The following is an 18,245-nucleotide window of genomic DNA, read 5'->3' as shown; positions in this document are numbered from 1 at the left end:
CTCTGATAAGAAAGAATTCTTAAAAAGAGCAAATGAATGTTTCCTCATTTTATGACACGGCGTTCTGCCTCTCCGATAGATATAGGTAGGAGGGGAAAAGGAGCAAGTTGTGCAAGTTCTTATCATAATCATTCTGTCAACATGCATTGGTGTGTGTGTGTGTGTGTGTGTGAGGTTTAAAACTGTACATTGCTATATTTTGAAAACTACGGTAGCTTCTTAAGTAATCAGTGTCTTCCCAGACCAAAATAAGAACGATTGAACGCACGATATAAATATATTGATTACCAATCATATGTGATTACGCGATGACTTATTAAGTAAAGAAATGACTCAGTAGGTTGTATTGATCAGAGGGGGTGCTGAGTGTCACTCCTTCCTTTGATATAGGATGTATCCCAGATGGCACCATATCCCCTTTATAGTGCACTCCTTTCACCAGGGCCCACCCTATCCCCCTTATAGTGCACTCCTTTCACCAGGGCCCACCCTATCCCCCTTATAGTGCACTCCTTTCACCAGGGCCCACCCTATCCCCCTTATAGTGCACTCCTTTCACCAGGGCCCACCCTATCCCCCTTATAGTGCACTCCTTTCACCAGGGCCCACCCTATCCCCCTTTATAGTGCACTCCTTTCACCAGGGCCCACCCTATCCCCCTTATAGTGCACTCCTTTCACCAGGGCCCACCCTATCCCCCTTTATAGTGCACTCCTTTCACCAGGGCCCACCCTATCCCCCTTATAGTGCACTCCTTTCACCAGGGCCCACCCTATCCCCCTTTATAGTGCACTACTTTCACCAGAACCCGATCACTGCATAGGGAATAGGGGATGGTAGTATTATTTATTTAATTAAACAACAACAGCATTTTGTCTGGGTTGCAGCTGTATATTGAAGAGAACCAATTGACTATAAAGATTGTACTGATGATGGTTTATAATATCTTATGCCTGTCATGGAAGACGATCATTATCTTGGCCTCACACTGTTCAATAAAAAAAAAACATCAATCAAGTTTGTTTGATTTCTTCATGTTTTGTTATTGAGGTAGAGCCTATTAATGAACTGGATGACATGTTTTGTTATTGAGGTAGAGCCTATTAATGAACGAGACGACATGTTTTGTTATTGAGGTAGAGTCTATTAATGAACTGAACAACATGTTTTGTTATTGAGGTAGAGTCTATTAATGAACTGAACAACAATACTTAATTTGACCTGAGCTCAAGGACAGTCAGGCACTAAACAGTGAATTGTTATGGAAAGGATGTGGCTGCTTGTGTTAAATGATAACATGGACACACGAGAGATAGCAAGTTAGGTTGCTTAACAACTTATGAAGCGTGGTAACATTATCTGTTTAAACAGACACAGGTTCAACACAGAGCCTTTGGATGGATAAAAGCACAGAAATTAAGGCTATTCCATGCAGGAAATTGCCAAGAAACTGAAGATCTCGTACAATGCTGTGTACTACTCCCTTCACAGAACATCGCAAACTGTCTCTAACCAGAAGAGAAAGAGGAGTGGGAGGCCCCGGTGCACAACTGAGCAAGAGGACAAGTACATTAGAGTGTCTGTTGAGAAACAGACGCCTCACAAGTCCTCAACTGGCAGCTTCATTAAATAGCACCCGCAAAACACCAGTCTCAACGTCAACAGTGAAGAGGCGACTCCGGGATGCTGGCCATCTAGGCAGAGTTGCAAAGAAAAAGCCATATCTCAGACTGGCCAATTAAAAAGAAAAGATTAAGATGGGCAAAAGAACACAGACACTGGACAGAGGAACTCTGCCTAGAAGGCCAGCATCCCGGAGTCGCCTCTTCACTGTTGACGTTGAGACTGGTGTTTTTGCGGGTACTATTTAATGAAGCTGCCATTTCTGATAAATGTAATGTTATTTTAATGGACCCAAAAAAATGGCTTTTCTTTAAAAAAAAAACTAGGACATTTTTCTAAGTGACCCTAAACTTTTCAAAATGCTTGCAGTTGTGCATCCCACAAACAGGTATAACAACTATAGGATACTGACCATGTAGTAGCCTATTTGCTGTGTGTGTAACTACCATGTAATATTAAATTGGCTAGGGAGACATTGTAAAGTGTGACTCTAATAAACAATGGCTCAGATTATATAGAGAATATATCTGGTCCTGTTTAGTGGAAAACACATTTATACAGAGAATATTTCTGGTCCCGTTCAGTAGAAAACAGATTATATAGAGAATATATTTGGTCCTGTTCAGTGGAAAACAGATTATATAGGGAATATATCTGGTCCTGTTCAGTGGGAAGACAGATTATATAGAGAATATATCTGGTCCCGTTCAGATGAAAGACAGAGTGCTGTTGAGTTGATGTTATAGCTACTGTCCACATGGAGGCACACATCCACATCAACTCTGGTCCAGTGCGTTAGTGTGCAGTAACACCCTGGACCAGAGCTACATAGATATGCTCCTAGTAACACCCCGGACCAGAGCTACATAGATATGCTCCTAGTAACACCCCGGACCAGAGCTTGATCCATATGCTCCTAGTAACACCCTGGACCAGAGCTACATATATATGCTGCTAGTAACACCCTGGACCAGAGCTACATAGATATGCTCCTAGTAACACCCTGGAACAGAGCTACATATAGATGTCCCTAGTAACACCCGGGACCAGAGCGACATAGATATGCTCCTAGTAACGCCCTGGACCAGAGCTAGATCCATATGCTCCTAGTAACACCATGGACCAGAGCTACATATATATGCTCCTGGTAACGCCCTGGACCAGAGCTACATATATATATATGCTCCTAGTAACACCCAGGACCAGAGCTAGATCCATGTGCTCATAGTAACACTCTGGACCAGAGCTACATCCATATGCTCCTGACAAGATGACCAAATAGGGCAAGACATCCCACTGAGCCTTGTGGATGCTGCTGAACGAACAGACATCCCACTCGGCCGGGGGGGAGTGGTACCCGAAAAGGATCGTGAAGGGTTTTCTATAACCACAGAATCCGTTAGGATGAGGTTAAAGACGAGAGCAAGTCTGTCTCCAAGGGAACTAACTCTCCAGTCATGATGAAGAAACAGAACGTACGTACCCTTGCTCTCATCATGAGCATCTTTACCTACCTGCTGGTCGGGGCAGCCGTCTTCGACACCCTGGAATCTAAACAGGAGAGAAGCCAAAAGAGACAACTGGATGAGAGGAAGTGGGAGTTAATACAAAAATACAACTTGACCAAAGTGAACTTTGACGAGCTCGAAGTCGTGATGTTGCAACTGAAACCGCACAAAGCAGGGGTGCAGTGGAAATTCGCCGGATCTTTTTACTTCGCTATCACTGTGATAACTACAATAGGTAAGCTATGCTAACGTCTCCTCTGGGTTCTATCACAGTGATAAGCTATGCTAACGTCTCCTCTGGGTTCTATCACTGTGATAAGCTATGCTAACGTCTCCTCTGGGTTCTATCACTGTGATAAGCTATGCTAACGTCTCCTCTGGGTTCTATCACTGTGATAAGCTATGCTAACGTCTCCTCTGGGTTCTATCACAGTGATAAGCTATGCTAACATTACCTCTGGGTTCTATCACTGTGATAAGCTATGCTAACGTCTCCTCTGGGTTCTATCACTGTGATAAGCTATGCTAACGTCTCCTCTGGGTTCTATCACTGTGATAAGCTATGCTAACGTCTCCTCTGGGTTCTATCACTGTGATAAGCTATGCTAACGTCTCCTCTGGGTTCTATCACTGTGATAAGCTATGCTAACATTACCTCTGGGTTCTATCACTGTGATAAGCTATGCTAACGTCTCCTCTGGGTTCTATCACTGTGATAACTACAATAGGTAAGCTATAGTGTGTGTGTAGAATTCTTCATGCAGGTAGCAGTACCTTCATTCTGATTGTAGATAGCGGAGGAACACAAAAAAGGCACAATGATAGTGGTTTACAGTTGGGTAACGTCATAAATGGCACACTATTCCCTATATAGTACACAACTACCAGAGCCAGGTCAACAGTAGTGCACTATATAGGGAATAGGGCTCTGGTTAACAGTAGTGCACTATATAGGGAATAGGGCTCTGGTCAACAGTAGTGCACTATATAGGGAATAGGGCTCTGGTCTACAGTAGTGTACTATATAGGGAATAGGGCTCTGGTCACTAGTAGTTCACTATATAGGGAATAGGGCCCTGGTCAACAGTAGTACACTACATAGGGAATAGGGCTCTGGTCAACAGTAGTGCTCTATATAGGGAATAGGGCCCTGGTCAACAGTAGTACACTACATAGGGAATAGGGCTCTGGTCAACAGTAGTGCCCTATATAGGGAATAGGGCTCTGGTCAACAGTAGTGCTCTATATAGGGAATAGGGCCCTGGTCAACAGTAGTACACTACATAGGGAATAGGGCTCTGGTCAACAGTAGTGCACTATATAGGGAATAGGGCTCTGGTCAACAATAGTGCACTATATAGGGAATAGGGCTCTGGTCAACAATAGTGCACTATATAGGGAATAGGGCTCTGGTCAACAGTAGTGCACTATATAGGGAATAGGGCTCTGGTCTACAGTAGTGTTCTATATAGGGAATAGGGCCCTGGTCAACAGTAGTGTTCTATATAGGGAATAGGGCTCTGGTCAACAATAGTGCACTATATAGGGAATAGGGCCCTGGTCAACAGTAGTGCACTATATAGGGAATAGGGCCCTGGTCAACAGTAGTGTTCTATATAGGGAATAGGGCTCTGGTCAACAATAGTGCTCTATATAGGGAATAGGGCCCTGGTCTACAGTAGTGCTCTATATAGGGAATAGTGCTCTGGTCAACAGTAGTGCACTATATAGGGAATAGGGCTCTGGTCAACAGTAGTGTTCTATATAGGGAATAGGGCCCTGGTCTACAGTAGTGCTCTATATAGGGAATAGGGCTCTGGTCAACAGTAGTGCACTATATAGGGAATAGGGCCCTGGTCAACAGTAGTGTTCTATATAGGGAATAGGGCCCTGGTCTATAGTAGTGCTCTATATAGGGAATAGTGTGCCATTTATGACGTTACCCAACTGTAAGCCACTATCGTTATTTCTTTTTGTGTTCCACCACTATCTATAATCAGAATGAAGACATTGATCTCTCTCCCTCTCCCCTCCTCTCCTCTACCCTTCTCCTCTCCCAGGGTACGGCCATGCTGCCACCAGCACGAACTCAGGGAAGGTGTTCTGCATGTTCTAATATTCTTCTCTCCTCCTCCCCTACCCTCTCCTCTCCTCTCCTCTCCTCTCCTCTCCTCTCTTCTCCTCTCCTCTCCTCTCCTCTCCCAGGGTACGGCCACGCTGCACCCAGCACGGATTCAGGGAAGGTGTTCTGTATGTTCTACGCCCTCCTGGGGATACCCCTGACCCTTGTCATGTTCCAGAGCATGGGAGAACGCATCAACACACTGGTCCGCTTCCTTCTCCACCGGGTCAAGCAGTGTCTGGGCCTGCACCACACCGAGGTGTCCATGGCCAACATGGTGACCATCGGCTTCTTCTCTTGCATGTCCACGCTGTGTGTCGGGGCGGCAGCATTCTCCCACTACGAGGGCTGGAGCTTCTTCCACGCTTACTACTACTGCTTCATCACCCTGACCACCATCGGCTTCGGGGACTACGTGGCGCTTCAGAAGGACCACGCCCTGCAGAACGACCCGCGCTACGTGGCCTTCTGCTTCGTATACATCTTGACAGGACTTACCGTGATCGGAGCCTTCCTCAACCTGGTTGTGTTGAGGTTCCTGATGATGAACACCGAGGATGAACGGCGAGACGCCGAGCAGAAGGCCCTCCTCTCCACGAGGGGTAAGAAGAACGCCGACGGCGGTCTGTCTGCTGTTTCTGTCTCGGCCTCCACTTCCTCCTCCACTCCCCTTGCCACTACTACCAGCGGCACCAAGAGAGGCCTGAAGGATGTGTACGGCGAAGTGCTGGGCTTCCAGACAGTGTGTTCGTGTCTGTGGTACCGCAGCAGGGAGAATCTGCAGGGCCAGGGATCCATCCCAATGATGATAAACCGGGACCTGGGCTTCTCTGACCAATACATAGAGAACTGCACCACGCTCTCTCCTCACTGGGACATGATGTCCTCTCACTACTGCGAGCCAGGTGATACAGGGTGTGTATGCAGCCCTCACCAGTGCATCAGTTCCATAGCCTCTGGCTTAAACTTCCTCACCCCATTCAGGGCCTTCGCCAAGAGACGCAGCTCGGTCTAAACCAGACCAATTCAAAATCTGGGGACATCAAAACCAGTTCCACTGCTGATTTGAATTATTCCCCTCTAATCAGGGAATCATTTAGACCTGGGACACCAGGTGGGTGCAAATAATTATCAGGTAGAACAGAAAAACCCAGCGCTACTCTGGACCTCCAGGCTGGGATTTAAAGATCCCTGGTCGAGACTCAGTGAGCAGGTCAGATTCCTTTAAGCACCAAACAGAAGAAATCAGCCTGAACTGGGATAGACTACCTGAACTGGGATAGACTACCTGAACTGGGATAGACTACCTGAAACTGGGATAGACTACCTGAACTGGGATAGACTACCTGAACTGGGATAGACTACCTGAAACTGGGATAGACTACCTGAACTGGGATAGACTACCTGAAACTGGGATAGACTACCTGAACTGGGATAGACTACCTGAAACTGGGATAGACTACCTGAACTGGGATAGACTACCTGAAACTGGGATAGACTACCTGAACTGGGATAGACTACCTGAACTGGGATAGACTACCTGAACTGGGATAGACCACCTGAACTGGGATAGACTACCTGAAACTGGGATAGACTACCTGAACTGGGATAGACTACCTGAAACTGGGATAGACTACCTGAACTGGGATAGACTACCTGAAACTGGGATAGACTACCTGAAACTGGGATAGACTACCTGAACTGGGATAGACTACCTGAACTGGGATAGACTACCTGAACTGGGATAGACTACCTGAAACTGGGATAGACTACCTGAACTGGGATAGACTACCTGAACTGGGATAGACTACCTGAAACTGGGATAGACTACCTGAACTGGGATAGACTACCTGAAACTGGGATAGACTACCTGAACTGGGATAGACTACCTGAACTGGGATAGACTACCTGAACTGGGATAGACTACCTGAACTGGGATAGACCACCTGAACTGGGATAGACTACCTGAAACTGGGATAGACTACCTGAAACTGGGATAGACTACCTGAAACTGGGATAGACTACCTGAACTGGGATAGACCACCTGAACTGGGATAGACTACCTGAAACTGGGATAGACTACCTGAACTGGGATAGACTACCTGAACTGGGATAGACTACCTGAAACTGGGATAGACTACCTGAAACTGGGATAGACTACCTGAACTGGGATAGACTACCTGAACTGGGATAGACTACCTGAACTGGGATAGACTACCTGAACTGGGATAGACCACCTGAACTGGGATAGACTACCTGAACTGGGATAGACTACCTGAAACTGGGATAGACTACCTGAACATGATAGACTACCTGAACTGGGATAGACTACCTGAACTGGGATAGACTACCTGAACTGGGATAGACCACCTGAACTGGGATAGACTACCTGAACTGGGATAGACTACCTGAAACTGGAATAGACTATCTGAAACTGGGATAGACTACCTGAACTGGGATAGACTACCTGAAACTGGGATAGACTACCTGAACTGGGATAGACTACCTGAACTGGGATAGACTACCTGAACTGGGATAGACCACCTGAACTGGGATAGACTACCTGAAACTGGGATAGACTACCTGAACTGGGATAGACTACCTGAACTGGGATAGACTACCTGAAACTGGGATAGACTACCTGAACTGGGATAGACTACCTGAACTGGGATAGACCACCTGAACTGGGATAGACTACCTGAACTGGGATAGACTACCTGAAACTGGGATAGACTACCTGAACATGATAGACTACCTGAACATGATAGACTACCTGAACTGGGATAGACTACCTGAACTGGGATAGACTACCTGAACTGGGATAGACTACCTGAACTGGGATAGACCACCTGAACTGGGATAGACTACCTGAACTGGGATAGACTACCTGAAACTGGAATAGACTATCTGAAACTGGGATAGACTACCTGAACTGGGATAGACTACCTGAAACTGGGATAGACTACCTGAACTGGGATAGACTACCTGAACTGGGATAGACCACCTGAAACTGGGATAGACTACCTGAACTGGGATAGACTACCTGAAACTGGGATAGACTACCTGAAACTGGGATAGACTACCTGAAACTGGGACAATAAGAAACGCTTGTTATCCCATGCAAAACGTTTTGCTACAGTGTGCCCTAATGAATGTCCCACCAGTAGGCTACTGTAGTACATCTCCATAGACACTGTGATCAATAGCCGAGTCCTGCACTTATGCTCAGCTTGGCATAAACTGACACTGGCTTTTAGTGCTGGACTCATTGGACTCATTCTGTTATATTTTACAAGATTATGGTCCTGTGTGGCTCTGTTGGCAAGAGCATGGTAGTAGACACACCAAAGTTGTCGGTTCAGTTCCTGCAGAGATCATATACACATGCTAAAAATGTCTGCTCTCACTGTAAAGACTGGATAGAAGTGTCTGCTCTCACTGTAAAGACTGGATAGAAGTGTCTGCTCTCACTGTAAAGACTGGATAGAAGTGTCTGCTCTCACTGTAAAGACTGGATAGAAGTGTCTGCTCTCACTGTAAAGACTGGATAGAAGTGTCTGCTCTCACTGTAAAGACTGGATAGAAGTGTCTCCTCTCACTGTAAAGACTTAATAGAAGTGTCTGCTCTCACTGTAATGACTGGAGAAGAAGTGTCTGCTCTCACTGTAAAGACTGGATAGAAGTGTCTGCTCTCACTGTAAAGACTGGATAGAAGTGTCTGCTCTCACTGTAAAGACTGGATAGAAGTGTCTGTTCTCACTGTAAAGACTGGATAGAAGTGCTGTTATGATTAAAGACCAGCCATCTTGTAATCTCAGGCTGTTTAGGTAAAATCACTGCAGTCCTCTTCAGTAGTGAAAAAATTACAAAATTGTCATACTTGAGGAAAAGTAAAGATACCTTAATAGAAAATGACTCACGTAAAAGTCACCCAGTAAAATACTACTTTAGACTAAAGACTAAAAGTATTTGGTTTTAAATATACTTAAGTATCAAAAGTAAAAGTGTTAACCATTTCAAATTCCTTATATTAAGCAAACCAGACGGCACAATTATTATTATTATTTGGGACGGATAGCCAGGGGAACACTCCATCACTCAGACATCATTTACAGATAGCCAGGGGTACACTCCAACACTCAGACATCATTTACAGATAGCCAGGGGAACACTCCAACACTCGACATCATTACAGATAGCCAGGGGAACACTCCATCACTCAGACATCATTTACAGATAGCCAGGGGAACACTCCAACACTCTACATCATTTACAGATAGCCAGGGCAACACTCCATCACTCAGACATCATTTACAGATAGCCAGGGCAACACTCAGACATCATTTACAGATAGCCAGGGGAACACTCCAACACTCAGACATCATTTACAGATAGCCAGGGCAACACTCAGACATCATTTACAGATAGCCAGGGGAACACTCCAACACTCAGACAGAATTTACAGATAGCCAGGGGAACACTCCATCACTCAGACATCATTTACAGATAGCCAGGGGAACACTCCAACACTCAGACAGAATTTTCAGATAGCCAGGGGCACACTGCCACACTCAGACATCATTTACAGATAGCCAGGGGCACACTCCGAGACTCAGACATCATTTACAGATAGCCAGGGGAACACTGCCACACTCAGACATCATTTACAGATAGCCAGGGGAACACTCCAACACTCAGACATCATTTACAGATAGCCAGGGGAACACTCCAACACTCAGACATCATTTACAGATAGCCAGGGGAACACTCCAACACTCAGACATCATTTACAGATAGCCAGGGGCACACTCCAACACTCAGACATCATTTACAGATAGCCAGGGGAACACTCCAACACTCAGACATCATTTACAGATAGCCAGGTGTACACTCCAACACTCCAACACTCAGACATCATTTACAGATAGCCAGGGGCTCCAACACTCCATCACTCAGACATCATTTACAGTTAGCCAGGGGCTCCAACACTTAGACATAATTTACAGATAGCCAGGGGCACACTCCGAGACTCAGACATCATTTACAGATAGCCAGGGGAACACTGCCACACTCAGACATCATTTACAGATAGCCAGGGGAACACTCCAACACTCAGACATCATTTACAGATAGCCATGGGCACACTCCAACACTCAGACATCATTTACAGATAGCCAGGGGCACACTCCGAGACTCAGACATCATTTACAGATAGCCAGGGGAACACTGCCACACTCAGACATCATTTACAGATAGCCAGGGGAACACTCCATCACTCAGACATCATTTACAGATAGCCAGGGGAACACTCCAACACTCAGACATCATTTACAGATAGCCAGGGGCTCCAACACTCAGACATCATTTACAGATAGCCAGGGGAACACTGCCACACTCAGACATCATTTACAGATAGCCAGGGGAACACTCCATCACTCAGACATCATTTACAGATAGCCAGGGGAACACTGCATCACTCACACATCTATACAGATAACCAGGGGTACACTCCATCACTCAGACATCATTTACAGATAGCCAGGGGAACACTCCAACACTCAGACATCATTTACAAACGAAGCATTTATGTTTAGTGAGTCCGCCAGATCAGAGGCAGTGAAGATGACCAGGGATGTTCTCTTGATAAGTGTGTAAATTGGACCATTTTCCTGTCAAAATGTAACGAGTACTTTTGGGTATCAGGGAAAATGTATGGAGTAAAAAGTACATTATTTTCATTAGGAATGTAGTGAAGTAAAAGTTGCCAGAAATATAAATAGTAAAGTAAAGTACAGATACCACCAACAACAAAAAAAAACGACTTAAGTAGTACTTTAAAGTATTTTTTTACTGAAGTACTTTACACCACTGGCCCTCTTGCATTGCACAGACAGAAACAGACAGTCAGCTGTTGTAACGGAGGTAAAAAAAAAAAACGTGCCGTAAACTAAGCTCACTCCACAGCTAGCTTAAAATGTCACCAATGCTGCTATCGAATCGAATCCTTGGCTATAGGACTACTGGTTGGTACATTGTCAAGTACCACTGGTCTGAGCCCTGTAAAGAGACAGGGACAGTGGAGGAAAGCTAAGCTGTTAGCGGCACACTGATGTCAGTTTCACTGTGGTCCACTGAAAAGCAATAAACACTTCTATGTACTGTACGTTTACTCTGTTTGTAGCGCAGAAATGTAATGAATTTCAATCTATTGTTAATGATATTGCAATCATGTACTGTACGTTTTCTGGATGATTCTGCTCCGCCACTATGAATAATCGTCACTGTGGCTTGGCAATCATTTATTTCTCATAATCGAATCAATTTCAAATTACAAAAATAAAAATGTTTATTTTAAACTCTCCAAGTATTAATAACTTCTGTTTATGTTACTTTTTTTTGCATAGTTTTTTTCTCATCACTTTAAGTTGCTCTCAATGGTCGTTCACCAAATACGACCATATTTAGTTTACTGCGACTAGATTTGTGAAAGCCTAATCTTGACGACACAGAATCAGAAAATATCCCGGAAAATACCTAATCTATCGACAAGAGATTAGTACAAACCAGGTCTGAAATGCACCAGAAACAACGGCATTGTGATGAAACAAGACAGTGACAAATCCTACACTAGGACAGGTGGTTTCACCACAGGACCACTGATGACAGGCCAGGTCCTACTCTGCTCTTCTACCTATCCAACAGACCCTTTTCTAAAGGTGTCATCATACCCAACCTGTGCCAATGTACCGCATCACAACTAACGCTGACACATTCCAGTAACTTCCGCCCCCCCCCCCCCCCCCCCCCCCCCCCCAAAAAAAAAATAATGTCCAGGTTTACCAGAAATCTTAGTTGGAAGATTTTGCAATCCTAATCTGAATTTAAAACAACATTGGATATACAGTATATGTGTTGTGGTATTCTGTCTGGTATGTTATGTGCTTTCAACAGTATGAAGAGATTAAATAGAGCTTTATCTGAACTCGTGATGTAAAGGAAATGTTACGTCTTTTGTACGAGTTCCAGTATATGGGTACAATCAGAGTAACAGTACATGGGTACAATCAGAGTAACAGTACATGGATACAATCAGAGTTACAGTACATGGATACAATCAGAGTTACAGTACATGGATACAATCAGAGTTACAGTACATGGATACAATCAGAGTTACAGTACATGGATACAATCAGAGTAACAGTACATGGGTACAATCAGAGTTACAGTACATGGATACAATCAGAGGTGGCTGTGAACCAGATTACCATAGCAAGCATACAGTACAGTAGCGACCAGTTTAGGCTTCCATAGGGCTCTGGTCAAAAGTAGTGCACTAAATAGACCAAAACAGCATCAGAAGGATGACCCATTCAACAAATCCCTGTATTGCCTCCCTATGAAGAGAGCATCTGCTGTTTTCTGCTGACAGAAATAGTTTCACTGGGGAAGGTCAGAGATGACATTACATCATCACAGGAAGTCTTCTACTCATCACTGCCTTGACCATATTAGGACAGTCTTTTTTTGTTGTTGCTGATTGTAAGAGTGTACAGCGCATTCGGAAAGTATTCTGACCCCTTGACTATTTCCACATTTTGTTGCGTTACAGCCTTATTCTAAAATTGATTAAATTGTTTTTTTTCCTCCTCAATCTACACACAATACCCCATCATGACATCACAATACCCCATAAATGACATCACAATACCCCATAATGACATCACAATACCCCATAATGACATCACAATACCCCATCATGACATCACAATACCCCATCATGACATCACAATACCCCATAAATGACATCACAATACCCCATAATGACATCACAATAACCCATAATGACATCACAATACCCCATCATGACATCACAATACTCCATAATGACAAAGTAAAAACAGGTTTTTAGACTTTTTAGCAAATATATATTTAAAAGAAAACGGAAATATCACATTTACATAAGTATTCAGACCCTTTACTCAGTACTTTGTTGAAGCACCTTCAGCAGAGATTACAGCCTCAAGTCTTCTTGGGTATGACGCTACAAGCTTGGCACACCTGTATTTGTGGAGTTTGTCCCATTCTTCTCTGCAGATCCTCTCAAGCTCTGTCAGGTTGTTTGGGAAGCATTGCTGCACAGCTATTTTCAGGTCTCTCCAGAGATGTTTGATCGGGTTCAAGTCCGGGCTCTGGCTGGGCCACTCAAGGACATTCAAAGACTTGTCCTGAAGCCACTCCTGCGTTGTCTTGGCTGTCTGCTTAGGGTCGTTGTCCTGTTGGAAGGTGAACCTTCACCCCAGTCTGAGGTCCTGAGTGCTCTGGAGCAGGTTTTCATCAAGGATCTGTCTGTACTTTGCTCAGTTCATCTTTCCCTCAATCCTGACTAGTCTCCCAGTCCCTGCAGCTGAAAAACATCCCCACAGCATGATGCTGCCATCACCATGCTTCACTGTAGGGATGGTGCCAGGTTTCCTCCAGACGTGACGCTTGGCATTCAGGCCAAAAAGTTCAATATTGGTTTCATCAGACCGGAGAATATTGTTTCTCGTGGTCTGAGAGTCCTTTAGGTGCCTTTTGGTAAACTCCAAGCGGGCTGTCATGTGACTTTTACTGAGAAGTTGCTTCCGTCTGGTTACTGTACCAATGGAGGCTGGTGACCAGAGAAGGAGGATGGGGGATGGAGGACCCATGAGGAGGAGAATGGGGGACCCATGATATCGTTACGGAACTTATGGCGAGGTCAAAGTGTATTTCAAAAATCGTCAAGAGTAATTATTTTATTTATAGTTACAATATTATGGGGAATTGGAATGAGAGGGTTGGGAAGGGATCACAGCAGTGGCGACTGAACGAGGGTACGAGGCATGTGTTGAAGTGTTCAGAAGCTTGACTTCAGTGCAGGACAGGATTTGACTGGGCAAGACAAGAAAAACAATAACACACTACACAGTTAGACAAAAGAGCTCAAAATGAGTTAGTCCAAGCAAGGAGTAGTGCACTATATAGGGCATAGGGTGCCATTTGGGAAGCAAAACATTGACGTGTAATAATGTGGTTGTGTACCTGATTGACTCTACGTACAATAAATGGATAGGGGTACTCACAGTGCTCGGAGAGGAAACATTCAATGGATGAGAGGGCACATGAGACATGGCTTCAGTTCCTGTCAGGAGAGATTTGACGATGGTAGTAGTGGAGTGGTTATCACCTCTTAAAATCAGGGAACAGGAGGGGACTTAGCTGGAAATACAAATAGCAGATAGATTCCATTACAGCTGCACCGTCGATAGGTTTGAACAACAAGTTTCTCCATGAAGTCAAACATCTCACCCACTTTGACAGATCAAATTAGCCCAAGAAACGTTCCTGAATAAAGCCCTGATCATCCACATACCTGACCATAACTGACAACGGCAAGCAGACTGGTGGCACCATAGGTCCCAGAGCGGTCAGACTGGTGGCAACATAGGTCCCAGAGCGGTCAGACTGGTGGCACCATTGGTCCCAGAGTGGTCAGACTGGTGGCACCATAGGTCCCAGAGCGGTCAGACTGGTGGCACCAGAGTGGTCAGACTGGTGGCAGGTCCCAGAGTGGTCAGACTGGTGGCACCATAGGTCCCAGAGTGGTCAGAGTGGTCAGACTGGTGGCACCATAGGTCCCAGAGTGGTCAGAGTGGTCAGACTGGTGGCACTATAGGTCCCAGAGCGGTCAGACTGGTGGCACCATAGGTCCCAGAGCAGTCAGACTGGTGGCACCATCGGTCCCAGAGCAGTCAGACTGGTGGCACCATAGGTCCCAGAGTGGGCAGACTGGTGGCACCATAGGTCCCAGAGCGGTCAGACTGGTGGCACCATAGGTCTCAGAGCAGTCAGACTGGTGGCACCATAGGTCCCAGAGCGGTCAGACTGGTGGTACCATAGGTCCCAGAGCAGTCATACTGGTGGCACCAGAGTGGGTCAGACTGGTGGCAGGTCCCAGAGTGGTCAGACTGGTGGCACCATAGGTCCCAGAGCGGTCAGACTGGTGGCACCATAGGTCCCAGAGTGGTCAGACTGGTGGCACCACAGGTCCCAGAGTGGTCAGAGTGGTCAGACTGGTGGCACCATAGGTCCCAGAGCAGTCAGACTGGTGGCACCATAGGTCCCAGAGTGGTCAGGCTGGTGGCACCATAGGTCCCAGAGTGGTCAGACTGGTGGCACCATAGGTCCCAGAGTGGTGGGGGCAATTTTTACCCCCTTGGGCCCCATAGTTTTTCCATATTTGTTAACCTAACCAGGAAAACTCTGGACCCTATAAAGGTATGACAGCGATTAATCAGTTGTAAAAAGGTTTTATAAGGGCCATGATGGGACCAGTTTTTTCCTAATCTGGAGAAAAAACTCCTGGGGGGGGGGGTGAAAACCCTGTCAAAACACAGCTACCTTATACTTGTTCATGTGAATTATATTTAGACTAGATTAGGAGGGGGATTTCCTCCACCCAGCCACATAGACAACAACTGATAGACAATAGAACTCACAGGGCTGAGCTTGTTTTATGCATGTTTGCATCATGCAGGTCTACGCAACTGTTGAACTTATAAAACATTATAAACTGGGTGGTTCAAGGCCTGAATGCTGATTGGCTTACAGCCGTAGTATATCAGACCTTATACCACGGGTATGACGAAACGCTTCTTTTTAATGCTCTAATTAAGTTGGTAACCGGTTTATAATAGCAATAAGGCACCTCACGTGTTTTGCGGTATATGGCGAAATATGCCACAGGCTAAGGACTGTATCCAGGCACTCCGCATTGCGTCGTGCCTAAGACTAGTCCTTAGTCGTTGTATATTGGCCAAATACCACACCTCCTCGGGCTTTATAAAACATTAAGTCACATCTGTCATCACTATTGTGTTGATTCATTCCCGTTAATCATTTTGAAATTGAAAACGTGTACGCAGCCTACAACTTATGAATATAAACAAAATTTGTACACATTCATATTTTCTCCTGACACGCAGATGAGACTACAAATACATAACGTTAACAATGAGTTACTCTGACCAAATGGACAGCACACACAGGCTGTAGCCTACAGTGGATCAGACTGAAACATTGTCTCGTGTTTCATTCTATACAGCATGTCAGATCTTTAATGTTTAGGTTTAGCCTAGGCAGCTACAACATTTATGTATTATTTATGTATTCCCTTGTTTTTTTGTTGCTTGTGTTTACCCGGAGTGATTATGTGTTATCATCTTTTCTAAATTAAAAAGAGGAAAGCCTACTTTAGCGCGCGTTAAAAAAAAAAAGTTATTTAATTGAATAAATGTAATTTAATGAATAATGAGATAGAAGCTATTGAATTGATTTCGACATCCCAGAAAAAAAGACAGTAGAACGTAGACTGTTCCATGTGTTCAGGATGTAAAGCATCGCAACGTAGACTGTTCCATGTGTTCAGGAAGTAAAGCATCGCAACGTAGACTGTTCCATGTGTTCAGGAAGTAAAGCATCGCAACGTAGACTCTTCCATGTGTTCAGGAAGTAAAGCATCGCAACGTAGACCGTTCCATGCGTTCAGGAAGTAAAGCATCGCAACGTAGACTGTTCCATGTGTTCAGGAAGTAAAGCATCGCAACGTAGACTGTTCCATGTGTTCAGGAAGTAAAGCATCGCAACGTAGACTGTTCCATGTGTTCAGGAAGTAAAGCATCGCAACGTAGACTGTTCCATGTGTTCAGGAAGTAAAGCATCGCAACGTAGACTGTTCCATGTGTTCAGGAAGTAAAGCATCGCAACGTAGACCGTTCCATGCGTTCAGGAAGTAAAGCATCGCAACGTAGACTGTTCCATGTGTTCAGGAAGTAAAGCATCGCAACGTAGACTGTTCCATGTGTTCAGGAAGTAAAGCATCGCAACGTAGACCGTTCCATGCGTTCAGGAAGTAAAGCATCGCAACGTAGACTGTTCCATGTGTTCAGGAAGTAAAGCATCGCAACGTAGACCGTTCCATGCGTTCAGGAAGTAAAGCATCGCAACGTAGACCGTTCCATGTGTTCAGGAAGTAAAGCATCGCAACGTAGACCGTTCCATGTGTTCAGGAAGTAAAGCATCGCAACGTAGACTGTTCCATGTGTTCAGGAAGTAAAGCATCGTAACGTGCTATTACCGCTGCAAGCTCCTTGTTAGAGGAGCTTTCCCTCTCGTCCTGTCCTCTAAAACACAATTCTCTCAGGTCCCCCCCCCAAAAAAAACATCCCTGTTTCTTCTTACTTTTTTGTTCTGTTGCTCAGTTTGAATACGCAGATTTTAGTCATGATCGATGGGGCTTTTCCCCCCAGAAGCTCGAATCTGATGTGGGTGTTTATAATGCTCCCTGTGTTTTTTTTTTTGCCGTTTAGCTGAACAATACATGTTTTTTTACAGTTCGGGTACAATCAGAGTTACAGTACATGGATACAGTACATGGGTACAATCAGAGTTACAGTACATGGATACAGTACATGGGTACAATCAGAGTTACAGTACATGAATACAGTACATGGGTACAATCAGAGTTACAGTACATGGATACAATCAGAGTTACAGTACATGGATACAGTACATGGATACAATCAAAGTTACAGTACATGGATACAATCAGAGTTACAGAACATGGATACAATCAGAGTTACAGTATATGGATACAATCAGAGTTACAGTACATGGGTACAATCAGAGTTACAGAACATGGATACAATCAGAGTTACAGTACATGGATACAATCAGAGTTACAGTATATGGATACAATCAGAGTTACAGTACATGGGTACAATCAGAGTTACAGTACATGAGTACAATCAGAGTTACAGTACATGGATACAATCAGAGTTACAGTACATGGATACAATCAGAGTTACAGTACATGGGTACAATCAGAGTTACAGTACATGAGTACAATCAGAGTTACAGTACATGGATACAATCAGAGTTACAGTACATGGGTACAATCAGAGTTACAGTAC

The 18,245-nt window shown here is 44.7% G+C and overlaps 1 protein-coding gene across 1 annotated transcript; it reads left to right on the top strand.

Moving 5' to 3' along the window:
- The first annotated feature begins 2,995 nt into the window (after nucleotides 1-2,995).
- kcnk3b (potassium channel, subfamily K, member 3b) lies at nucleotides 2,996-6,603 on the top strand. The gene is made up of 2 exons (XM_029712656.1): nucleotides 2,996-3,366; nucleotides 5,337-6,603. Exons 1-2 carry the CDS (start codon nucleotides 3,081-3,083, stop codon nucleotides 6,266-6,268), a joined length of 1,218 nt encoding a protein of 405 aa, XP_029568516.1. The 5' UTR covers nucleotides 2,996-3,080; the 3' UTR covers nucleotides 6,269-6,603.
- Nucleotides 6,604-18,245: the final 11,642 nt, after the last annotated feature.

This window comes from Salmo trutta, chromosome 25 (assembly GCF_901001165.1).
Source record: "Salmo trutta chromosome 25, fSalTru1.1, whole genome shotgun sequence".
In the NCBI taxonomy this organism is placed as follows: domain Eukaryota; kingdom Metazoa; phylum Chordata; class Actinopteri; order Salmoniformes; family Salmonidae; genus Salmo; species Salmo trutta.
Note: the sequence above shows the minus strand (reverse complement) of the source record. Positions and strands in the feature narration are given on the sequence as shown.

Bases quoted from the DNA above. Each gene is read 5' to 3' on its own strand.
- kcnk3b (XM_029712656.1), top strand. From the start codon at position 3,081: ATGATGAAGAAACAGAACGTACGTACCCTTGCTCTCATCATGAGCATC. The intron at 3,367-5,336 runs GTAAGCTATGCT...CTCCTCTCCCAG, and splicing joins CACTGTGATAACTACAATAG to GGTACGGCCACGCTGCACCC.